Raw genomic sequence first — 26,176 nt, 5'->3', positions numbered from 1 at the left:
GAGTGCTTGGCATCAGATGACTGGCAGGCTCCTGGTTCAATATGGTGCTTAAGGCTCTGTATCCATACCTAGGATGGATATGGTGTGTTAAGGGACCCTCTGAGCTGGTATACGGGGCTTGTGGTATGGCCACATGCTCCTCACTGCTCCTGCAAATGAAGGTCTCCACCCTAGACTGTTTTGTCCAAGACTTAACCCCTCTCGCTCACCGAGGCACTTAGCAGAAGCTCGTGCTTTCCAGGAAAAAAAGGTCTTTTAAAACCTCACAAGAAACAAAAGAAATGCCATTTACATTACCTTTTAAAATAATATGTTAGTAAAGGTTTTGTGTTAGAGGCAAGAAAAACAACATGGGAGAACCTTTGACCTTGTCAACTCTCATTTCTTGGTCTATGCTTATAGACTTACACTCCCCCTCTTGAAAAACTGAAAGTTCAAGCATGCTGGTCCATCAACTATTTTTAGATTATCCCCTGTTGAGGCACAAAAATACAGTGATCACTAAGAATGCTAAAATTTTAATTGTTAATTTTAAGTGGCAGGTTTCTTTCACGTCCTTTGTTCCACAGACTGAAGCAGCAGAATTGCATTCAGCAATGCACAATGCAAGCCTCTAGTTTGATGAGACCCTTCCACAAGAGGAGAATTGAAAACATTAGACTAGTATGGATGAAAGAAAGACAAGGGAATTCACTGAGGAAAATAACTTAGGATACTTACAGTCACTATCTCTAAATGGAATCAGGAATGAACCTGCAGCATAAGAAACTTAAAAGGTAAAAAAATGAAATAGCTGTAGATGGTACATGAGCTTGCAAAAGGCCCTTGCCAAAAGCACTGCAGAGGCCAGATGGTTAGGAGGAATCAGAGCAGGACCAGGCTTTGATACCAAGTAACAGGAACAGCCAAAACTACAGTAGACAGGTTTAAAAATAAACCAAAACAAGGAGGTCATGTTCTCTCACACACTGTGCCAAAAGTCAGCCACCAGAGAGGCATTGCTGCAGAGGGGAGGTTTAATTTGGGGCTCCAGGGTTCCCAGGGCTTTTCTTGGAAAAATGGATGCAGCCAAAGGAGCAAAGATGATGTCAAGGGACCATTTTATGAGATGATGCTGGTTCCCACAGCCACCAGCTCTTCTGAGACCCACTCAGCAGCCATCATTCCCCACTCATGTGCCTTTACATGTTCATACTCACCTAACATGCAGATTAGGTCTGACATGGGCCTGTAAAATCAGGAATCAGTCCCCATATCAGCTAGGCTCCCCTTTCAATATCCCTTCTTGGGAACAGTGTCCTACACCAAGATAGGAAGCTCCCTCACTCCATTTTCCAGCAGCCCCTGGCCAGGCGATCAGAAATAAACACTGCCACACACATGCCTTGGTTTCCTTTCATACTTTTAAAATTTTTTTTTATTTTTATTATTATCTCCTCCTTTTAAGCATCCCTTTAAGGGTGAAATGAAATCCAACCATTTACAGAGAAAATGATTTCAGAATGTACATTTGATTTATCCTTAAAAAAAGTTCATTATTACTTACTGTTTATAAATTACAGAGTTGAAAGGAGCTTTGCAGATGCTCTTATTTTTTCTTTTCTTTTTAGTTTTTGGCAAGTCCACGCATTCTTTTTCCAAAGCAGGGTGTCCTGGAGCCACTCCAGGAGCAACACCAGCAGTAGGTCCAGGTGGACCCCAGGCTCAGAAGTGCTGCTGGACCACCTCCAGGATGATGCTGCATCATCATCCGCACAGGCAGGAAAAAACAGTGGTTCAAATTCTTAGTCTTAGAGTATTTCAGATCCCTTCTTAATCCATTACCTGTAGTCCCCAAAACTTTAAAATGTCAGTGTATTGCATTAGAAACAGTTCTTCTTTCTTGATGCTGGATCTGAGCTCCTCGTGCCACCCCCTTACCCTCCAGCTCCCCTTCCCTTTCCATAACAAGAGTGACTTTGTCCAATGTCTCAGAAATCAGAAAGGAGAGGTTTAGGGAGGGTAGGGAGAACACAATGATGGAGGGATACAGGATCCATTCCCCCACTCACTTTGCTCCTTTCTCGCCAAGGTTAGAGGTCAGTGAGGCCAGGACGAGCCATCCTTTCCCTCTTCACCACCAGTGTTCACTAATGGAACCAGGAGTGACCCTGGGCATGTGTCTTCACAGTGCAGAGGCATAGCAGCCACAGAGATTGCCGGCAGGAGCTGGGACACAGGGAGAGAGCCCCAGGGATACTGAGGAGGGGAAGAGACACCATCCCCATGAGGAAACAGCAAGGCAGGCAGAGGGGAATGAACACCCATTCTGCTCTGACACTCTCCCACATTCCAACTCGGTTTCCTTGTTTACCTGTCAGAGAGACACACAGCAGGCTAGCCTGGGCAGCACAACAGCAAACACTTCAGCAGGACACAGGGATCAGACAAAGCAACAGCAGGAGCAGGCTGGAGCATGTCACCCTCCATACCAACCACAGGCACAAAGTCACCGTGTCCTTTCTGTCACTTGGGCGTGGCATTACCCCCCAGACAGGCAAAGGTGTCTAACCTGCCCTACTCCCTCTGCTTTAGCAAGCTCACCTGCTGCAGGTCCACCAAAGCCCATGTCCCCCTTTCACTGGGGGCAAAGGAGGAAAAGGCGCTTCCCAGTCCAAAGCCATGCATGGGCACACAATCTCTTTCTAGGTGGGAAGCACAAAGAAAGACAACAAGACAGACAGAAGTGCAATGCTTGCGTGTGCCACACACTGCTTCACTTCTTCCTGGCCCTCCTTTTTACCAATCTGAAGGTAAAAAAGGTTTTGGGAATGAAAAAGCACAAGGCTGAAGAGGGCTGCAGGAAAAGTATGGTAATGCATTCCCTCCATCCATTGGACAGTTTGGCCCGAGAGAGAGCAGGATTCACTGGCCACTGTCTGTGGGCTGCCACAACCCACAGACACCAGGCTCTGGTAGTCTGATCCCAGTTCCAGCCAGGACAAGGTTCTTGGTCTTTCCCTTCTCAAATCTCAGCACCTGGTTCAGATAAGATGAAGGAGCCTCAGTGCTCACCTCAGAGTCCAGCACTGGGAAACAAGGATCTAACACAAACCTGCCTCCTGCTTTGCCTCTCTCACCACCTCACACACCCAACATGCTTTTGACTTCCCTCTTGTGGCAGCTGCCTGGAGGGGTGGCTGCCCCACTCGGAGCTGGCTGCAGAGGTCCCAGCAGGCAGCACAGGCAAGGCTGAGCAGAGGGTAAGCCACCACCTTGGAAAATCACTGTGTGAAAGCCAGCTTAGTAGTGTCTGTTCCCTCCAGGGACAAGAAGGAAGATTTTTAATGACAAGCACTCTAGCTCCCTAGGGATAATCAACACAGGGTTAGCCAGACAAATTAGACAGAAACATTGACTGGTTTGGCCTTAAGTCAAAAAAATATTTAAACAATTCTTGAGAAAGAGAAACAGTAAAGAATGCATTTCATCTGTAAAGCCCCTTCCTCCCACTACAACAGAAGTCTGGTTTAAATTTAATTTCCTAAGAATAAGGAAGTGAGTAAGTCCAGGAGGCAGGCAGGGCAGAAGTTCTGCAGAAGAGCCCCAGCATTCCTATTCCAGCAACACTTTCTTCTCCAGCCCAAGGGAGCAGAAGGGAGAGGCAAATCAGAGGGAGAAGAAGAGAATGGTGGAGCAAATAATGGAGGAGAGAAGGCAACAGGCTGTACTTCAGGAACTGAGAAGCAGATACTGCAGCCATAGACTTACCAAACTCCCGAGAGACAAGGGCCATACCTCAATTGAAAACATCACTGCTGTGCACTAAAATCCCCAAGGATGGTCATGCACGGGGAAGGGCTGGTATCAGAGGAGAGGCTGCTCTCACTGTGAGAGATAATGAGGTGCAGCCCCAGCAAACATCAACTTTAGCTCCTGCTGAAGTGGGGATCTGGTGCTGCCAAAGTACCCACGCAAAGACTGGCTCATCTTTCTGTTCTGTCTTCAGCAAAGCCTGGCACTGGCCTTGGATTATCATCACTGAGACAAGGCAAAGCCAAAAGGTCAAAGAGCAGACCTCAGGCTCCCTCCCCAGAGTAAAAAAGAGAAATGGCTTCTTCCTTCCATACTTGTCTGCTGCTGAATTGCATGAGCTAACACACCTGCTCTCCTCCAGCTGTCCCTGGGAAAAGCATCTTCCCCGTGTGCTGCATCCTCAGTGCTGTGGCTTTCATCTTGCTTAATACAGGCTCCTTTCTCAGCTGGGACCCCATTTCTCTATAATCTCTCTACACCCAAGACCTCCACACAGTTGCTCAGCACCAGGACCCCATGACTGTGACAGGAGTTCATTCTGCTACATCAAGAAGTCTGCACTTAAAAAAGCTACAACTTCCCTTTGGGAGAAGAGCATTCTGCCTAGCAAAGTTTGTCTGTCCACCCAGTTCCCAAAGGGGCTTCTCCGCCTGTGGGGAAGACACAACAGAACTGAGAACTGTGATTTAAAAAACAAAAAACAATAAAAATAATAACAAAAAAGAGGTTCCTTCAGTTGTTCCAAGCAGGCATTATGGCACACAAGATGTGGAAGGAGCTAAGGTGAACTGCATCTCAATTTGATTAGAAAAGGACATTCATCTTCAATTCTGTTTCAGCCTCAGCCTTATTAGGCAACGAAGTTATTTTCATTGACAATTTTCTCTTCTCTAGAGAGGGGACTAGGAGGGAAAAAGAGAGAGAGACGTAGGTAGGAATGAAGCAAAAGGGTGGCACGTGCTGGACAACACGGGACCATGGAGCCCTGATGGAGTTAAGGGCCGTGAAAACCTTCCTGCTTTAGAACAGCTGGCCAGAAGGGCCACACTTCTTTGTGCCAACGCTTTCCTCTTTCTCCTCCTCCATACGATTTCTGCTTGGAACATGAGTCAGTCTTTCCACTGCAAGGCTAAGAGAGCAAGTTCATTATGTTTTTCACCCTCTGCCCACTACGACCCAGGCTCTGGGCACCCTGTCAAGCCATCTGCTTAGGAAGGGTGGTGGTAAGGCTGGAGACAAGAATCTGCCTCCTCAGTGAGCTGAATCAATCCAATGCAACAGCAGATCCTCACTGCTCTTGCCTGGCAAACTGCACAGACATCAGCCCAACCAGCTGCAACTAGTGCCCTCCTCTAATTGCCTCTCCTCTCCATGGTCTTGTCCACACGGCCCAGGCTGCAAATGTGGGCTGCACACACTCTCTGGATTGCACGGTGGTCCCCAAACAGTCTCTTGGCCCCAGGGAGAAACTGCCCATGGCCTGTTTCTTCATGAGCTCACTCACACCCTAAGGGCAGACAGATGGATCCTATGCCTTGACAGGCTTTGTTTTCCCCCAACAATCAGGACTTTGCCCTTCCTCTTCTCCCTTTTATTACCCCATGGTCAGAAGGAATAGTCAGCACATGTAAGCAGCAGCCCTGCTGCAGGCACAGCCTATGGGGCTCTAGAGGCAGCCAGTGAGGCATGCAGCTGTCCCACATGTGTAGCACTGCTGTGCAGAGCCAATGCTCTCCCTGGTCCTCTCCTATGAATTTCCCAACAAGTCATCCATGTCAAGACTGAGATCACAGCTTCTGCAAGCACACACAGCCAAACCCCACTAGGTCCTCTCCCCCCTCCCCCCCCCCCAAATACTGGTAGCAAACACCCAGGTGCACACCAAACCCATGCATGTGAGCACTCATGCACACAAGCAACCATGCACTTGCAGACGTACACTCCCACCATCTGAGTGCCCTGCAGCCTATCCCAGCTCCAACAGAAGCACGTACTGCAGGGAAGATGCTTTGGCTTCTGCAGGACAAGTCCATGCAGTGTTGCAAGGGCAGGGGAGGAAAATGAGCAGAAAAAACCCTCAAAACCCAGCTTTCTCCTCTGCTTCCTATCTGCCTGCTCCAGGATTGGTGGAGTACTGGGGCAAGATCCAGCCCAGGATAGATGCATTATGCCTGTGCAGGGGACTGCATCTTGGGGAGGATACCTTGGAAGCAAAGGATTTCCCCAAAATACCCTTTGAATATAGAGGTATACAAAAAACCCCACAAAAACCAGCATACTGAGATGCTTTTGCACATTCACTCATCCAAAAAATGCCAGTGACACACATCTGCACAAGCAACCACTCAGAAGAGTTTGTGCCTGCTGACTCACACGCTCACTGAATAGCCCAGGCTTGCATCTATGCTTGCTCCAATCCACAGAGGATGAGGGTGGATGGGAACAGCTGCCCTCTCTCCCCATGGGACCCTCCCAGCCTCCCCCAGAGGAAAATCTGCCAGCTGGCTGCAGAGATTCTCTCCAGCCAGCAGGAGAGGTTCAGAAGATACAAGAAAGTCTTTATGCTACTACAGAACAGGTCCCCAGCACCTCTTCCTCCTGTCCAGGCCTCCCTTCATGTGACTGAGGAATTTGGGTTCCCAGGCATCACCCTGGGATGAAGGGAAGAAGAACAGGAAGTGAGGGAGGGCAGAGACCCCAGAAAAATAGCACACCCTGCCCATAAACAAAGGAAACAAAAGAAGAAAAGGAACAGATGAAAACACCCGACTCTTTCCCTTTGTTGCGAAGTTCTGATTTCCCACCCAAGCCTGAGCCTTGGTGGCCTCACCCAGTACCCTCCGCCTTTCGGTAGGGGTTCTCCAGCAAGTAGCGGAACCGCTGGTAGTTCTTGAGCAGGTACTTGGGAGCATACATCTGCTCCTTGGGGTCGGCAGGAGGATACTCCTGCATAGTACCATCAAACCAGCCACCAGTCCGGATCAGCTCCCGGATATAATTGAGGTCTCGTTTATCCTCATAGTCACCCCAGCGGGGGAAGTCCCCATTCTGGGCTGACACCAGTTTGAAGTAGATCCCCTCTGGGGTGAAACACCAGGAGCAGTGCCAGCCAGCAAAGTGGAGGGGGCTGCCCAGCGACCACTGCACCAGGATGTGTCCTGTGCTGTTCTCATACTGCCGAAACCCAGGCATGGTGTAGTACTCACGGCGTCGCAAACGTATCCCATCGTTAGCATAGACAGCCTGGAGCATCCCCATGGTGCAGCCCGAGACCACCTCCAAGGTGCCCGGCTGCTTCCAGAAGAAGCCATAGAGCGACTTGCGCATGTGAAAGGCGAAGGGCTCCGTCCAGCCATCGTAGAGCTTGAGGAAGAGCACGCCATCGCGGGCTGGGATCTCATCAGCATCATCAATGATGAAGACGTCGTCTGGGCGCAGGTTGCGCAGGCGGGAGATGCCGTCCCGGGTGAGGAAGGTACGCAGGTAATCGTCAGCAATCCAGCCGTCCTGGCGGCCGCCAGGGGGAAAGTGGTCCAGGAAGACGTAGAGCACCTTGTGGCGGATGTAGTCGAAGGAGCCGTTGAGGAGCATCTCGCGGAACTTGAGGGGCCGCGGCTCTCCATAGGCTGTGAAGTTGGACTCGCACACCACAAAAGCATCCACCACGTCTCCCAGCTCATGGAAGCGGACATCCAGCAGGTCAAACTCATGGTTGACGTTGATAGCATTGATGACCCGCCGGGGGATCTCCCGCGGCACGAGGCGGTCCTTGGTGGGCAGGTTGGAGTACTGGACCACGGTGGGGACCCCGCAGCTGGGGCCGTGCCAGCCTGGCAGACACACACACTCCACCCACTTGCGCCGCTTGGTTCCGCTGGCGCTCAGCGGCTTCCGAGCCGGCCGCCCCGAGGCTGCGCCATCCGCTCGCTCCTCCTGCCGACCTCCCACGGGTGGCTTCTCCAACACCTTGGTGCCTGGCTTAAAGCAAACGCCACCGGCTTTGGTACGGACAAAGTATTCCATTGAGTCTTCTGGCAGGACGAACTCAACCTTGTGCAGCTCTTCGCTGGCTCTGCTGGGAGGCAGGGGCTGGAGCAAGGGGGAGTGGGAGTACAGGGGCGTGCGGAGGAACTCTGCACCCCCTGGCTCAGGGCTGACCTGAGGCGTGACGGGGGCATTGTTCCAGAAGAAGCTGGAGACGAGGTTGGGACTAAGCGAAGCCAGCTCCCTGGGGAAGGTGACATAGGAAAGGGCCTTGAGGAAGTGCAAGAAGGAGATGAGGCAGAGACCAGCCATGCAGAGAGTCAGAAAGAGTTTATGGCGTCTCATCTTCATCCTGTGGAAGAGCCACGAAAAGGAAAGTCACATTCAATAGTTACTGAGGTGCAAAAGTTTACCACCATTAGAAAAACAGGCTGGGGAAGGCAGGAATGCTGGTTCAAATTCAGCATTCATTTAGAGACTTGACTCCCAAGAACTACACCCCCACCCCCTGCCATCTTCAGCGAGCCTTTTGCTTCAGCTGGGTTACACCAAGCTGAACTTCTGCTAGATCAGTCTCATAAATCCACAAAGACAAGAAAGGCACTGGCAACAGGGTAGAAAGACAGGAAATCCAGAATAACAGGAATTCATGATCTAGTGAACTCACCACACTTGGCAGATTTGTCCCTATTCACTGATGGGAATTAAATGAATGTAAACCTCCTCAGAGGTACATCACCAGAGAGGTGGGAGAAAATGAAGAGAGCCGAGAGCAGGAAGGGTGAGAGAACTGGGGGGGGGGGGGGGGGCATGGTTGAAACATGACCAGTGCAAGAGAGGCAGTTTTAAAGGACCAAGATCATTAGTCAGACTGCCAGAGGCAGCCTACACTCTCCAAATCCTTTCAGTGTTTGTTCAACACACACCCTAAAAAACCACCCTTGTTCTCAGGAAATACTACCCAAGTTCACATGGGGGACAGGAAAACAACAATAAAATTAAGATCCTGTCACATTTATTCTTCTCCCACCTGTGATTCTCAAGTCCTCTATATCTCCATATGTTGCCTTTTGCTTTTCATTTTCTGTGGACCAGCTGCTGAGGTTTTTCTGCATCTGGATCAAGCTGACAAAAATAAATGCCTAGCTGTCTCTGCCGGTAATACTGTGCCATCATGATGGATCCATGTCAGGCCAGGAAGAAGCCAGTGGTGCAGAGCCCTTCCCTCCAAACAACATGAAATATCGCCTTCCTCCTCCCCTCCTCCAGCCCAGGCAGGGAACACAGAGCTGCTGTCAGGCAGAGGAGTGACTGAAGAATACAATTCAGAAAAAGGACCAAAAAAAAAAAAGAAAAAAGAAAAAAAAAAAACCACAACCCCCTAATCTCACACAATACTCCACCAAGGAAAAGTAGAAAAGACGTTCGCCATCTGCTGTGTAGGGAAAGGCAAGTTGGGGCGAAAATAGGCATGGGAAAAAGGTCATCCTAAAGTCCTTTTCAAGGCAGAGGCTGTCCCAGAGCATGACACCCTTCCTGCAGTGACAGACAAAGAGGCAGAGATCCCCATGCATGCGACACACACCACTTCACCCCCCCCTACCTGCTCCATTTTGGTGGCTCTCTCCCTGGTGCAGTCTCCCTTCCAGGGCCAAAGTTCCTGAGAGGCACCATCACTTAAAAGCTTCCACCTGGCACACGGTGGTGCCAGCAACACCTTCCCCGGAGGCAGTCCCTGCTCCTGGGGCTCACGGGGGAGCTGCCCCACACATGGCTGTCCCAAGGGCTCCTCAAGGCTGACACATGGGGGCAGAAGGAAGAAGAACCCAACCTGCTCTCACCACTTCACAGGGCATGAGGTAAAGTACAGCAAGGCATGTTTACTGATTAACTTAAGGAGAATTTCATACTAATGTGAAAAGCCATAAAGCATTTAGACAGATGGCAACCACCCAAAGGAAAACATATCTGGCTCTCCACAGATGGCTCTGACATGGACTCTGGGAGAGGGGTTGTCCACAGTTGTACCTTACAGCTCAGCAATAGCATTTCCGGACACTTGGCAGTCACTTTTTTTAGTAGAAGTCACCATCCACTGACATTGTCCCCAGCGCTCGGGTGGCAGGCCAAGGAGCCCCAGATTAAGCTCTGACTGAAGGACTGCAAGCCTGAAGCTGGTGGAAAAATTACAGCATGGCCATGGGAGGGGAAAATATTGAAAGAAAAATAAACAAGGAAAAAGGAGAGAGAGCTTGATTCTATTGGTTAATGTTTAGTAGGTGTTTTGATATACTTTGCCACGACACAAGTCGGCAGCAGGGCACGGTGCTGGCTCTGGGTGCCACTGGGAGACCATCTTGTTGGGCAGGTGGAAAGGGAGGAAATGGTGGCTCTCCTCAGGGGGCTACGCTAGGGCAGACCCTCAACTCCAGCACCCATCCACCACAGCTCCACAGCCCGACTTCACACGCCTGGTCACAGCCCAGCTAGTGGGAGGTCACCTTTGTGGTGGGCCCAGGCATGATGGGGCTGGATATTCTGTTAAAAGTCATAAAGGATCATCTGGGGGCTTGCTGTCAAGCCTTCTCCATGGGGCAAAACAAGAGACTGCAGAAAACCCCATGAGCATCTCATTGTATCCATGATATATTTTCTTCCTTAAGGCTCTGTTAATGTCTTGCAGAAGCAGCAAGATCATTTGTAAGGTAGAGGAATACTCAGTGCCTTTTCCTTGCACATCACCAGTTTTTACTCTGTCTTGAAGTGTGGGGAAGAAAAGAGCACAAAGAAGCCAAACCCCCACTAAATTAGCAGGAACTGGCTGTCAGGAGAAAGTGTCCCTCACTGGTAAATGAGTATAGCTTTCTCCAGTCGGGTGCCTGGTGACTTCTCCAAGGCAATACTTCCAGACACCAGGCTGCTCTCTAAGACACTGAAACCTGGGCAAAATGAACAGCTGAGCTGCTCCAAATCACCAGCTGCCAGGAAATGCTGGTTTCACTCTAGCTCCTACAGGACACACAAATGCAGGGCAGCCAGCTTCCTCTGGGCCAGCCCAGGGCTGAAGGCAAGTGCTGAAGGAATCACACAAAGGCACATCATCTTTGTCTCAGATGGCCTCGATGCTCTGCATGCCACGGTAAATTCCCCAGACAAAAAGCCGTAACTCTTGACGTGCAACAAACTGCTCCACTTTCTGAGATGTAGTGTGCCGTGTCAACATAGGAGGACACATGGTTTTAGGAAGCATTGCATATTTTCCTCACTTGACATTTGCATACATCAGTATCTGTCAGGCTCAGCATGTGGCTCTGCAGCTCTTCACCCACGGGCACAACGAGCTCTGCCTCCGTTCCTGCGCAGGGCTGGTGTGCACAGCCCTCCCCGGCAAGCTGGCCCTGCAGTACCCTCTGCTGTTCTGCTGCTGACATGGCCCAGGAGGCAATTTTCACTGCTCAGCTGGCTTTGTTAGGGAGTGGGAACACAAACCCATTTCCTAACCCCTCCTGGAAGAGGGGAAGCAAAGAAGAAAGGTGTGTCCTTTTCAAAATCTCTTCCCTGGGAACCACCTTCATTCTCACATGCCAGGGATTCTTCTGCCAGGGTGTGGAGAACACTCACGCACCCCTGGGTGAGCCAAGATGCTAAATACCATCAGTCATGTATCTGTTCCCATATCCTCCGATCAGCCTGCAGTGAAAGACATGTCTGGTGGCAGCTAGTTGGAGACAAAGGCCAGCAAGGGAGGATTACCCACTCTCCCTATCCAAAACATTAACATGTGGTGGAAATGAGAAAGGAGGTACCTTGCCTGAGGGAGACATCTAAGTTTGTCACAGAAGAGACCAGCTGCTCCAACACAAAGCAGCCATCAGTGACCAGGAACACAGAAAACAGCAAGAAGAGGTATTTCCCTTCTGACAATTTTGACTGAGGAAGGCAAGAAAAAGTCAGCTTTATCTCCAGGAGAGTGATCAAGTTGCTGTCAGGTTTAAAACAGCAGCAAGAAAAGCTTTAATGTTCAAGTAGAAGAAAAAGCCTGAAGTGGTATGGACAGTCAGCTCCATTAAGACAAGCTCTTTAGGGAACGCATAGTTATAAACCACTTTAGCAACACTCAGTCCTGTAAAGACAAGCTGGAAGCTTCTTTTTGTAAGGGATCCCTTTGATATTTCCTTGCTTGAAGTTCTGTCTCTACCATGCAGGGGAAGGGCTTTCAGAAAAGGAGGAAAGCCAGAAGTGTTATGCACATGAGTTATCCCCAGGCACATCTTACCATTTTAGTGACCAGTTGATTTATACCATCCTGAAATAATATACCTATTTTTCAAGAAGCCAGAGAGCAAGATATGCACTGATAAGAGCTGGCAGTTCACCAGCCTCAATGTTCTCTTCTGGAGAACACTGGCAAAAGGCCACACAACAGGCTGCTGGATACAGGCTACCCTGTCTTGTTAGGGCATGGGACTCAAGACTCCTTAGACCTCTCCCATGGTTACAGGGAAAAAGCAGCTGTGGAGAACAAGTCAGAGCAGAAGCTTCTGGTTCTCCCCTGATACCAAAATGCTCATCTCCTCTGCTTAAAGTTATCCCTTAACACCCATGCAGAAACATATTTGCAGATCACTCAGACACTTCAACACAAAGCAACAATTCAAATTAGAATTGCTTTCGCATGGCAGATTAAAACCCAGTATGACTTCCATCCCCCACTCCACACTGAGGGCCCAACTCTCTCATTGCTCCAGCTAGAGACAAATGGAACAGGCTCCACTAGGTTCTACCTGGCATCCCCAAGCGCAGGAACCACAGCAGGCATCAGAGCCACAGTACCTCTAAACTCTCTAAAAATCTCAAGTTACTTTTGTCCTGCAAACAGCCACAGGAGGAGAAACCATAAAACTTAGTATTTGTCAACAATTAAAACAAGCTCAGGGACAGCAGGACTGCGCTTTGCTTAAGGGTAGGAAAAGAACATTATCCTACATTGCAGGAAAATCTGAGAGAAGCAGGACGTACCAGAAGGCAGCGAGGGCTCAGCATCTCTCTCACATGAAGGATGCCACGGTGTTTTTGGGGACTGCAAGCTACAAGGACATCAGCAAGAAGCTCTGGCAGTCACAGCACAAGGTGCTTTGAATGTAAGCAGGTCCATATCGGCTTCCCTTCAAGTTCCAAGGACAGAATACAACATTCTTCCGTGTCCTTCATCAAGAGCTGCTGCCCACAGCACTAATGCAAAACAGCAATACCTCACACTCCGTGTTTCCTTTGCAGCCTCAAGGCATCTGACCACAAGGTGCCACTGACTTGCTGCCAGCCCAAACAGCTGGACTGAGCCATCCAGCAGAGTCACTCTCCAAGCAAGGTCAGGTTGAGGGAGAGCAAGGCTCTGTCCCAAGCACCTTCCCTCCATTTCTGCAGGGAGGTAAGAAGAGTGGTAAGGTAACCACTCAAGAGCACGCCACCATAACTTCCATTTGCCTCCCAGAGCTGCCATCCACGCACCAGTAACAGGTCTCATCAAGTCAGAAAGAAAACCAGATTGAGGAAAAAAGATAGCAAAAGGCTGAATCTACACAAAACTAAGGTGAGGTTGGCCAGGGAAGGGTGACAGCACAGCACAAAGAAAGGCACTACCTTCCCCTTCCCAGGAAGACAGGCACAGGATGTATATGTTAACCACAAGCCTCCAGATTGTGTGCAAGACCTTGTTAAGTCTCAACAGACCTGCAGCAACTACAGTCAAAACCCAAACAAACCAGGTGTCTCTTTTGTGCATTCTTCTAGGAGACCCAAGTGCCCCACAGCAGCAGCTACTATCTGCTGCACACAGAAACTAAGATGAATGCAACACAAAGCCTCCAGCTTTTTCAGCGCTGTGGCTGCTCACATCTTCACCTCTGCAAGCACAGTACCTCCAGACTCCACACCTTCCATGGGCTTTCACTGTTCCACCGTTCTCTCAAGTGTCTTGTCCTGCTCTTCAGTGGACTAAGCCTTGGTTATTTTAGATGCCACACCTCCAGTCGCAGCAACACAGCTGCAACCTGTCAGACAAAGCAGCTCTTAACCCTCTCTACAGAACACATGGCACCTGGAGATAAAGTGGTCTTTGTTGACAAGATTTTGTCTCAAGACTCATCTTCCAGAAGTCAGCAGAACAGACCAGCACCTGAAGACCTTCAGAGTCCATTATAAAACCTTCCACTCAAACAGACTGTTCTTACTGTAGCTACCATATTACTAATAGCAGCATAATTATATAATTCCCCAACCCCCAGTTTAAAAGAAGATCTCAGAGAAGACTAGAAAACTCTAGTGAAATCCAGTAATGGCCTAAAGACACCAATTTAATTTTATCCAAGAAGTACTTGAACGTCACAAGGGTGCAGTACTGCATGCTAAAGGAAACTAAGCTGGATTTCCAACTCCACTGGAATCTATCAAATATTCTTCTCAGTATCCTTCAGATATGCTGGGCTCCCTTGTAGCTAATCTCCTCTCTCCAGTTAAATCCAGTCTCACCATAGGAATTTCCACAGCTTCAGAGATGCTTCTGCACACTCTAATCCTTCACAGGCTCTCAGAAGGCGCACCTTTAATTTCTCAGCGTCACTAGTCTAAGTGCTCTTTCCGCTAAAGGAGAAGCGGCAGCTCTCTCCCTCGCTTCTGCCTGATATCCTGGAAGGATACTCTTCCTCAACCCTGCTTATTGCCTCCTCAAAACATCTGGTTCCACGAAGTCTGCTGTGATGGCCCTGGAGATTGCGTCACCACTTGGCTCCAAGGTTGGGCCTCTCTGGACATCAGAGGGTGAGCTGAGGCATTGCTCATTGCACTCACCCAGGATGCGAGGCCCTTCTCCCAGACAAACACGGGACTGCTGCTGCTCCAGCAGCACAGCAGTCAGTCACTGCAAAACGGAGCTGGTTAGGACTTCTGCTTATTGATTTTGGTATCTTACAGGGAAGGAATGCTCCATCATGAGGAATAGGAAGGGGAAAAGGGACAACACTACACAAAAAAGCAACTTACGTCTTCAGACAGACTGTGGGGTAATCAAAGAAATATGCAAGATCTCCCTGCTAGTCTTGATGCCTTGCAGAGAGTGACAGGTCAAAAGCATGTTGTCCCAGGACAAAATCAAATCATGCTTCCAGAGATTTCAAGTAAGGCATGTGACAACACAGGCTGTTGTGTCAGAGGTTCTCCCCCCTCCCTCACCACCATCACAGCTTACCCATCCCTCAGTTGTCAGTTGTATGAACTCAAGTTGTCAATCACATGAAAGTCTGCTTTTACAGCCATATCAGCAGCAGATCTAACTGGGTTAAAAATAAAGTTGAAGAAAATGCCTAGGCATGGGAACAAGCAGCTGACCAGCAGAAACTTTCAAATTATTTCACCAGTTCACTTCTGATCAGAACACGTAGATGTAGATACATCCTCAGACACTCAAAATTACAGGACTGTAGGCACTGTTCATCTAACCAAATCTCCAACAAGGTGCCCTTTCAACCACCATAAGCTCACTAATTCTTCCCAGCAGCATCAGAGAAGGAGCACATCTCAAGGAGGCAACTGGAAGAACCAGCAGCAGCAGGTAACTGCTTCCAGTGCAGATCCTGGCAGGCACTCCATGTAGGCCAAGCAAGTGGAGTACAAGCCACAAATCCTGAGAACAGCTCCAAGATGAACAGTCCAGATTATCCTCAGGCCTGCGGGTCCACGGGTGAAGAGCACGTGGCAGACACGCCAGATGAGGCACACAAACCCTGTGCAAAGGAAGCAGGAGAATCCCTGGGACTGCATGACAGCCCAAGCAACAGGGAGACGCAGGTTGTACAGCTCAGAGGAAGGTGAAGTGGGTGCCCTGTGGGCCTGGATCGAGGCACTTAAAAGAGGAAGGAGGCAAGAAACACTTGATGCCATGGTGATGGGTGAAGTGCACAGACCCACGCAGGCAGGAGAAACCACGTTAACTCCAGCTATTTTTGAAGCGGGTGGCAGTTGTTTGTGCACGCCCAGGATAAAAGCTCTCCAAGATGGATTGAGGAGGGGCATAATTAAGCCCCAGGAAGACAATAAACAAAGCAAGGCCATGGAATAGCAGCAAGATCCTAGCGGCCAGGAGAAGAGCTGGCCCTCCATCCCCACCCTCTTCCCTCCCCCATCCATCACCAACTACTTGGGGTTTGGCAGTGTGCTCACTTTCCCACAGTAGCCGATCTATTACTGTTTGGAAGAGCCTCTTCCTTCCCCTCCTCCCCTCCTTTTCAGGCCACAGGGGTCCTGCTTGGCAGCCCCCGGATCCCCCTCTACTCTGAATATCTGGTGACCAGCCAATCCCATGCAAAGAGCATTAACCCCTCTTCACCAGGAACAGCCGGAGAAACCTGACTCCATGCTGAGAGGTTTCTCCAGGGTGTCTCTCCCTCCTCTCCTCTCCTCCCCTTCCCCAACCCCCCGCTGCTCATTCTCCAGCCTTTTTTCCCCCCCTTTCCTTTCATTTCTCAAAAACTAACTCCAGCCCAGGGAGTAGTCACATCTTTCTGAGAATGTTACACAAGCCCATGGGAATTTTTCTTGGACCATGAACAGACCCTTATTTATTTGTCTCTTCTGCCTTTGTTCTTCATTTCCTCTTTCAAGACTTAGGCAAGACCTCAACACTGTGCTGCCTGGATCCCCTGCTGCCACTTCACTTTGTTATTATTTTCAGAAAGAAAGTGCTGATAGGCAGAGAGCTCTTCAATGCCTTGCCCCAAGGCAGGAGTAAGTCAGCCCAGACTCCCACCTCTGGGGTGGACAAAGGGCATGAGCTCAGGGGCTCTGGCTTGCAGAGAAAACCCCCTGCTTATGTTATCCTTCTAACTGCAGCATCACAGCCCCTCAGATTAAATCCCCACGAATCAATTCCGCAGTCACGGCTCTATGCCGGTAACAGGCATATGGTGCCATGAAAAGGGGCAGTTTCCCAGAATGAAATCAAAAGCCTCCTAATGCACTTAACTCAGGGTCACATAAATCTCTCTTCTGCCTCCCACAGACAACTGGACCTTGTTTACAGGCATTGCAGCAGGCCTGGGTCTCAACAATATGTTTACTACTTCTGCGCAAACATTCCCTTTCACTAAGCAAAACAGTACCCTGATCTTTAGAATTATCTGAGCAGAAACAACAGGGAGCAGGTCTGTGGGGAAAGAGGGAGAAAGTCTGTGTTCATCACCGAAATCAAATGCCACCCCACACATCACACAGACTTTGTGAAGACAAGTGGTCCCCTTCTTGCTTTAGGTTGCATTATTTCTTGAGCAGAATGAGGAGGAATTTTGTGTTTAACCAGTTGCTGATGCCCCTGACAAGAGGCAAAACCATTTGATGAAAGAATGGGGTTTTTTCAGGCTGAAGAGCCCAAGAAGCAGGCCAGGGCAAGGTGGGACAGCACAGCTTGTCCAGGGAATATACAGTGATTGTCTGTTCAACTCTGCCCCAAATACAAAAGCCGTAAGTGGAAACTGCAAATAAAAACAGGGAAGCTGAGCATTTCTGCTCAACTGTACAACAGACAGAGCAGTTTACTACCACAATCACTTGATTACAGGCCAGGTTTCTTTCCTTCTCCACCCTCAGCCATTTTCCTCCCCTTTCAGGTCTTCAGTAACACAAACATTTACATTGAACTGTATTTCTGAGAAGTCAGCTGCCACAAAGAGGTCAAAAAGGAAGGAAAGGAGAAAGATAGAACGAATGTGTAAGCACATTATGAAAATTGGTATTGAACATGAAGGATGTGTAGTGCAGGAGGGGAGCTGTGGTCACGCTGAAGTCAACAGGACAAGCAGGGCAGAAGCAGGATGGCCCACCTGTGTGGTACAGCAACGTGATGCAGTGAGGCACAGGGACAAAGGGCATTAGGCTCATACATAGCTGGGCTACCCCGCTCATCTTCATGATGTTCCACTGCTGCAAGAGCCTGTGACAAACTACTCCAGACTCCCTCTGCCCTCCGTTGGTTTCTCTTCAGGGTTTGATCACTGAGAAATGATGAGAATTTCAGCTGCACAGTTTGCTACTCAACCACCAGATCTATCCAGTGCTCAGGTCCTGATGATCTTATGTAAAGTCCAATGGACATGTCATGACAAATCTAAAAAACACTTTGGCGAGACAAGATGAGCCTTTGAAAGAAAAAAAATGCTTTCATGCATCTAAATATTTTAAAGAACAGTGCAGAAGATCCCTGCCCCCAACCCACAACACAGCACTGAAATTGAGTCAGGGACCAAATCCAAGCACCAGATTCACTGTCTCCAGCTTGACACAGTCTCTCGAGTACAAAGACAAGGCTCTGAACTCAGGAACCTCTCACACAGTCCCAAGCCAGGGAGATGCTCAGCAGTATCACACACCTGAGTGATGCAGAAACCAGAACTGCATTTTCAAGGCAGTTCAGCTGCACAGAGCCATATGTAAACAAACACGGGAAGAAAGGAAGCCCACAGGACATCCTCATCACTAAGTGATAGACTCTGGATGCCTGACAAACTCCCCTTCCCTTCCCCCCAGTGCTCACGGGAAGCGAGAAGACTCTGTTCCAGAGCACAACTGCACTATAAATAATTCAAGAGACTGCTAAATTATGCAAAAGCTATCCCATCGTCCCCCCGGCCAAGCTGAATGCAGGTGTGGTCAACCCTTCCTCCAGAAGTTGCTGCTAGATAGGGATTCTGAGGCCACAGAGGCTTTGTGCCAATAGCACATATCTGAGAGCACATCGGCCACTTGCTCACAGCCAGGCCTGCACCGAGCCACGGCACGACAGGAGGTATTTGGGGACACAGGGCTGATGGGGAAACAGCAGCTCCTTTAACCCACCTCTTCTCCAGAGACCTCACATGGCCCCACGAGCAAATGTAGAAAATCATGTCCCTTTCAAGCAGGGCTGCTCAGTCAGTCTTGCCTCCATAGATCGGATTAGCTGGCAAAAGCTGCAGCTGGACAGCACTGGCACAGCAAGGCAGGGAAGAAAGGACTGCTGGAGCAGGTGGGAAGGAGAAAAGGGAACAAAAAAAAACTCTGGAGCGGTAAAGAAGGAATAGTTTTGCTAGCACAAATAATGCACAGGGAAGGCTGAGCTAAAAGCAGAAAGAAACACGGTCTGCTCTGCTGCCCCAATCTTCTGCCTTCGGGAGATCCTGCTTCCCTGAATATCAGGGCTTCCAAAGTTTCCCTTGGAAATGGGGTCATTAAGCAACGGAGTGCAGCTCACACTGATCACTCCAGGGCATCGCTCTCCTCATTTACCCTGCCCTTTGCTCTGCCTCAGAGCCAGCCCTCACGCTACAAGCTCCATGAAAACACAACTTCCTCACACACAGTGAGCACCATGCACGCTCAGCCCCTACACAGACAAATCAGTCTTCCAAAACCCTACCTTTCCTAGCTGCTGCAGCCTCCAAGATCTGTCCGTGCCCAACATGCTCAGCCTGCACAGGCCTCCATCCTCCTCCTTTTCCCTGCTGCCCAGCTAGAGGTATTTGTGTTAGAGGAAGGAACTGAAAGCACTAGCATAGCCCTCTTCAGCCTCAGCACAACCCACTTAAAATCTCAGGGCTCTAGCTTACCTTCCCCTTCTTTCTTAAAGGGCTCAGCATCTAGGAGAGAGACTCCCTTTCAAGACTCTTTTCCATGCTCTCTCCCTGGCTTTCTGTTCAGTTCCAGTATCTGCACGCCAGAACAGGGGATCCCAAGGCAGATAGAGCTGGCGTAGCAGATAGCTGCACTTAGATCACAGGTTTCACAGCTGCGAAGCCGCTATGCAGCAGGGCTAATTTGCATTAGTCTTTCAGGTGTGCTCCAAATCTGCTTGCTGCAGCTTTGCCATCATGCAAGAGACACGCAGCAATAGCCCAGGATAAAAATTACCCTAAAGCCTTGAAGAGAGCATGTTTGATTTGGAGTTTGATTCTGCCTGCTAGCCCTAGCCCAGCCTGTATGGATTTATACACCGAGGGGAAAACGACACTGAGGGAAGGGCAGCAGGGAGCTGGGATTATAGATTAGGCAGCAGATCAAGAAGGAGGCGATATCTGTGGTGACAAGAGCTGCAGAACCCAAGCAATGACTAGAAAGTTATTGATAACCCCTGGCTCAGCACCCACACCCAGCTGCTCTCCCAGATTTCTGAGAGAGCCAGCAGCAAAGCGAGTACAGGAAGCGTGGCACTTTGGTTGCTGCTCTCCTGACGAGCCCCTGTGTTTGCCCCTGGGCACGGCACAGCCTTGCTCCATGCCTCAGTTTCCCTGTGTGGGAAATGTGAGAGACTTTTCTACTCTGGGTAAGGGCTTACCTAATTAAAAGAAGCTTAATAGGTTGCTTCAAGGTCCTTGGAAAGAAATTCTGTCAAAATGAAAGAAACAGATGATCCTCAGAAAGAGGAAAAGCCCTCTCTGCTTTTCTCCCTTCCAGTCAGCCACATCCACCTCTCCTCACCTTTCCTCCTGCTTGCAATTTGTGCATTACAAGCTGAAAAAGACTGCTGGCAAAGCTCAGTGTGGTCATACCCCACAGCCACAGCTGATGTTTTGGAAAAAGCCTATTTAGACACAGACATGGGCACTCCCCTAGGTGGGGAAACAAGGAACCTTAGCAGAGGTCATCAAGCTGCCTATTCAGCTAGGGAGGTTATCTTGGTACAAAAGGCCAAGGCCCCAATAGCGAGCAGCTCACATAACTTTTGCTGTCCTAAAGCAGGGAATAATCACTTCCAAAATCACAATTCTAGAACAAGCCCTTGTTTTTTGTAAGGCAGCCAGCTCCCTTCATGCTGCTTCTTCCCTCAGCCTGCCTGATGAAAGCTCGAAATGCAGTGCTGCACTCCCTTTCACATATCAGGTCTACCGGGCAAGTTTCTGAGCACAAAAATACACCCACCCTGATACAGGTGTTCAGGGGTCTGAAGAGCAGGAGGTACTTGTTGTACTTTAAGAAGAGCTTTGGGAAGTAAAGGGTCTGCATGTCAAGGTACACAAAGAAGTCAAAAAAGAAGGTAAAGAAGTCATGTTTCTGCCTTCCTGAGATATGCAGCTGGAGTTTATTCCACAGGGAAGCAGGCACAGAGTGCTTCTGTAAATCCTACACCACTGCTCCAGCACACAGCATTTCTCTTCACCTTACCCTAGAGAAGGGGGAACTCACCAGCTCTGTGACAGCAACTCTGCCCTGACCCCCGGGATAAGCAGCGGGTCCTGGCACCCCACCCAGCACTGCTGCTGTGGCACAGCCCAGTCCTTGCAAGACGCTCACCTAATGCTATCAAAGCGCCCCAAACCTGACCCAAAGGCGCCCGCAGTGCCAGCCTTTGGCCCCTCCATGCAGCTGTGTTATGGCTCCTCAAGGCCAGCCTGCATCACTGACCCAACAGCACAGTCCACATGTGCAATGCAGATACCTCACCACCTTTCCAAGAACATCCAGGATGGGGAACAGCAGGCATTCCTAAGACACCCCCCATGTCCCCTTAGATTGCACTGCCCCATGTGCCTCCCTTCCCCAAATTTCAGATCCCCACTGTAATGTTTCACTGTAATGTCCTGATGGCATTTTGTGCTAGTGAAGTGCAGCCTGACTTTTTGTGCAGAACTGATGGGTGACAGTGGCAGAAAACATGTGGGCACAACTACCCACACTTTTCTGCTTCTGTAGTCAGGGCTGATAACATGAACCAGCCCTTTGAGGCACCTTCCACTGACCTAAAGTCATGAAGGCATCTCTTGTGCCAGTCAGTACGCCCTCCGCCTTCCTCTCTGCCAGAGTTACTGACAGCTGTACCAGTCTTCGTTAGCACCACCTCCTCCAGCTACATCCCACTGATTGGGTCACAGATTCCAACAATGTACAAAGGGCTCATTTCAGAGCAACTAACCCCACCTAAAACCTAATTGGCTTTTAGGAATGAATGCTGGCCCAGCTTGCCCCATCTATCCATCACCAAACTCCCCCACTTCCTTCCTCCACCTTTATGATCCAATGCAGAGGCTGGAGGGTGTAGAGGTGGCAATTTGTGATAGCAGGTGCACCTTAAAGATGCTGCTCTCAAGAGAGGAGGAAGCTCAGACACAGCAAGCTGAAAACTCAGCTAGAAACCCTGCCACGAGACAAGAGTTCATCTCTGCTTGCTGACAGGTCAAAGCAAGGGAGGGACAGAGAGAAACTCGTCTGTCCTAAGGTACCCTTCACATACTGAACGTGCACAACAACATCTATGTGCACTGCCCTGAACAACCGCTGTACCCCATGGCTGCTTACATGCTCCACATTTATTGCAGGCATAAACTCCACAGAAGTGCCTGTGTTCCACGGTAAGCGCATCCAGCGGAACCCGTGTGCCTCGCTACACGCACCCAGCAAACAACCACCCCCGTTTGTCACACAAGCACCCCTCAAGACATGCAGCCAGCATGTTACACCAACCTGGCAGGCCCCAGTGTCACACTGCACTTAGCCAGTTGCGCGTGGGAGAAGGAGGAGAAAGGTAAACATAAGGCACATGGGAAGCCCACAAGCACACAAACCTCACAGGTACGCTCCTCAGGCAAACACACCGAGTGTGTCTGTGCCTGCCATGTGCCTGGCTGAGGTTCAATGGGCTCTCTGCTCACCGTGCAGCCCCAGCAAGCCTCCAGACCAGCTATCCTTGTCTCACAGTGGGCACAAGTACTCCGGGTAAGTTCAGAGTTGTGAGCATCCACTGAAGCTAACATTCCTGCAAGTACACTCACTATTTTCTACCCACTCTTCTTGACCTTCTTGCTAAGGATAACCCTTGTGTGTCACGCAGGCAACTCTTTTTCCAAACTTACCAGCATTTTCAAGGAGGGAGGAAAGCAGGCAGGCAGCTCAGCCCCCAAACCTGCTTTGGGAACAGCCCTCCCCACTCTGGGCACCTCCAATGGAGGTGAGCCTCAGCAGCACCTAGGACCAAAGGTATACTAGCCAAAAGGCAAGCAGCTGGGCTAACAAATTAGGAACTGGGCAAGAAAACACACGTGCAGCTAGTCAGAATCCATCCCCTCTCCTAAGGATATAATTGCCACATCCAGGGCATTAATAAACAAGCTATGCAGGTATAACTGAGTTCTTGTAGGGAGGAATGCTATACCTTGCAGTCAATTTCTTACCACTACTGCAAAATCACCAGAGGGTATAGAGGAGCTATAAATCTTTGAGGGACTTTTATGACATGCAATAGAAGAGCCACAGCTTCACTCCTCTTCTGCAGTTTGCAATGGCTTTCATTCAATGCTTGTTTTATAATGCTGCAGGGGGGCTGGAGACTCCCTCCCCAGGAATAGCTCGAAGAACTGCTCTTCTCCCACTCCAGCTTGGAGGACGTGTTCCCAGCACTGCTACTGGGGCTGAAGCAAGCACAGGTGCTACAGCTGCCTTTAGGGGGCCTTTAAAAACTGGGGGTTTGCTGGAGTGTAGGGACACCCACAGTCCTCCCTCCCCTCAGGGATGTCTCCCCATTGCCTGAGGGTCAAGCAATGAACGGTAGGTCCTGCTTGATTTCTGCTCTCCTCTGAGAAGCTGGCAGCAACCAGGCTGCAGCAACAGGAACTTGCAAGTGCTTCCTAAATCACAGGCACCAGCTGGACTCGAACAGCACTGCTGCAGGTGGGACCCACAGAGCACAAGAGACACCCTTTGGGGATGGAACCTGAAGACTTCCTGCTGACTCACACCCTGCTAAGGTGAGGGATACATGGACAAGAGTAGGCAGGAATTTGAAATTCAGTTTGCACAGGCTTGGGGGTTCCTGGTGACTCAAGCCGTATTTGTTAGCAGGGGTGCCACCGAGTCTTTTCACAGGCTTGAACTTCCCACTCAAGAAGAGATTGGAAATTATCTGGATGGTCGTTCTATGGGAGGAGAGGTGCTCAGCACCCACACTACGTGCTGGAGACGGGGGAGGCACACTCCTGACCCAAGCTCTGCCCTAGGGTGCAAAGAAGAAGTGCAAGACCCCAGCTTCATTTCTGGGAAACAGGCAGGGTTACCCTGCGACCCAGGCGCGGCTCGAGGAAACGCAGCATGTGGAAATCCCCGAAGGAAAACCACAAGCTGAGGCACTGAGAGAGGCTTCTCTCCATCCCGCGCCGCGCTCCCTCCCTTACTGAGCTGTCTGAGGAAGTCTAGAGCTGCAGCAGATGCCGTGCTCCCCATCAACCTTGACATGCTCGCCCAGGGAGCAAAACTCTCGCAAGGACTGAGCTACACCGGCCTGTGTCACTCCGGCAGGACGTACAGCTATTCCAGTCCACGAACAACCCCAGAGCCCTGCACGAGCGGGGAGAACTCGGGTGCCCGCGTCCCTCTGCGGCCAGCCCCGAACGGGGGAACTGCAGCCATCTGACATGGAGACAGAGCAGGGCAGAGGGGACGTTTGATGATACACATATATTTGTATGGATGTTTTCCCTCCCACGCACGCACTCCTGTTACTCCTTCTCGCTTGCTGCAGGCTTGGCACGCATTCCCAGCCCGTGCCCTCCTCGCAAGCCAAGCCCGGGCAGCAGATGGGCCTTCGCTGCAGTGCCCCGGCCGGAGAGAGGGTGCCTCCATCCCCAGCGAGCCCTCCGCTGCGGGCAGGGGGCTGGCAGCATCACCTCCCTCCTCCCCACAGCCGATGTTCCCTAGCAGGGGATGCCGGGATTATGGGGGGGCGTGGGGGGGGGGGGGGGGGGGATAAAAAAATAGCACTAATATAAATAAATAAGGAGCGCGAAGGTGGGGGCTCGGCGGGGAAAGCCTCTCCGGCAGCTCTCGCAGGGGATGACGCCGCACCCCCGGGCCGAGGCACAACTTGCAGGTGGCGACAGCGGCGGGGGGGAGGGAGCGATGGGGGTCCCGCCGCCGCTGCCCGCGGCCCCAGGGCGGCTCCCCCAGGGCGTGTTCTGCCCGCCGCCCCGGCCGCGCTCCCGCTCGCTCACTCACCCCCGGCCGGCGCAGTGTCGGTGCCCGCCGGGCCCCCGGCGGGGCGAGGCTGCCGCTCGCCCCCGGCCCGCCCGCCGCCCCCCGGCATGGCTCGGCGCCGGCCGCGGCGAGGCGAGAGGCGAGCCCGGAGCCCGCAGCCCCCCGCCGCCTTCCTCTTCTCCGCCGCGGAGCGGCCCGGCACCTCCTCCCGGCCGCAGGAAAGGATGCGCTGCGGAGCCGCGGCGAGCCGAGCCCCGCCGGCAGCAGCGGGCAGGGCTGCTGCAGCCCCTTTTGTGCCGCCCTCACCGCCTGTCTCCTCCCCCGGCGCGCCCGCCCGCCCCCCCGGTCCGCCGCCGCGGGCCGCCCGCCCCCCGGGGCACAGCCCGGCCGCCCCCCGCCTCCCCGCACAAAGGAGCCCGCGGATGGGGGGCCGGCGGGGCGCGTGGGGCCGCGGGTGGGGTATCGAGCGGGCTGCGGTAGCGAGTGCCCGGCCAGGCGGTGCCCCCCGAGGATGCTGAGGGGCCGAAGCAGAGCCGCCGTGTTGCCCGCAGCCCCGCGGCACAGCCGCCCCCTCAGCACCTCTCCCCGCGCCCCGGGGGGCGAGCGAAGGCGGGAGCACTCGTTGTTTGGCGGGAGGGAGGCGAGGCGAGGTGGGGATGCGTGAGCTGCCTTGCCCAGCGACATCAGGAAGTTTTGCTGCGGTGCCAGAAATAGAACCTGCGTCTGCTGACTCCCGGTCGTGCACCCTAACCGCAGAAGCTGCCTTTTCTCAATTCAACTTTTCCCTGCCTTTTTCCACATTGGATGCATCTTTGGAAAGGAAAACAAAGCCAAGCCCAACCATAACACCACCACCCCCTCTCCCCTGGCTGAACGGCACCGCTCCAAACATGCCGAAACACAACCGTGGGACCTCACCCCTTGCGGCCAAGAGCGAGCGAAAGGTCAAAAGGAAGCAGAACCAGAGTACACCCTTCCTCGACATTTCATGAGAATTTGGAAAAACAGCACATTAAAAACAAAGCCTCGGCGCCAACATGTCCCCAACTTGCCATTTGTCATATGGGCGAGCTGGGCAGCGAGCTGGGGAGAAGGTGAGAAATGGCTCTGTCAAGTTGCCACTGCCTCTTCTGAGCAGCATTTGTGGCATCCCAATAGGGATGCACAAGAGTCTGCCCTATGCTCTGAACTCCTGCCCGGCCAGCACCAGAGAGGGTTTCCATGGGAAAGGGTCGCCTTAATTCTGAGTTTTAAGACCAAGATAGAGAACGTGTCAGAGCTCAGGCGAAGAGACAGCATAATTGAAGGGGAATTTTCCCCGATGCAAACTCAGCTAGAAGGATGAGTAAAGACAGACAGAGGTCAGCTGGATTCAGAAGTGCCTCTAGAGTATTGTAGAAGTATTGAGGGAAAGGAA

The 26,176-nt window shown here is 51.2% G+C and overlaps 1 protein-coding gene across 2 annotated transcripts; it reads right to left on the bottom strand.

Annotated features, from left to right (window-relative positions):
* Positions 1-1,385: 1,385 nt before the first annotated feature.
* Positions 1,386-25,035, bottom strand: MGAT3 (beta-1,4-mannosyl-glycoprotein 4-beta-N-acetylglucosaminyltransferase). Of its 2 annotated transcripts, none has more exons than XM_048300740.1 (2): positions 24,781-25,035; positions 1,386-8,131 (listed from the first exon to the last, which is right to left on the bottom strand). In XM_048300740.1, exon 2 carries the CDS (start codon positions 8,128-8,130, stop codon positions 6,622-6,624), a length of 1,509 nt encoding a protein of 502 aa, XP_048156697.1. In that variant the 5' UTR covers position 8,131; positions 24,781-25,035; the 3' UTR covers positions 1,386-6,621. The 2 variants fall into 2 exon arrangements, with proteins under 2 accessions (XP_048156697.1, XP_048156698.1); XM_048300741.1 differs by lacking the exon at positions 24,781-25,035 and adding an exon at positions 19,220-19,321.
* Positions 25,036-26,176: the final 1,141 nt, after the last annotated feature.

Source organism: Corvus hawaiiensis, chromosome 4 (assembly GCF_020740725.1).
Source record: "Corvus hawaiiensis isolate bCorHaw1 chromosome 4, bCorHaw1.pri.cur, whole genome shotgun sequence".
Classification (NCBI taxonomy): domain Eukaryota; kingdom Metazoa; phylum Chordata; class Aves; order Passeriformes; family Corvidae; genus Corvus; species Corvus hawaiiensis.
This window is presented reverse-complemented; position numbering and strand designations above follow the sequence as displayed.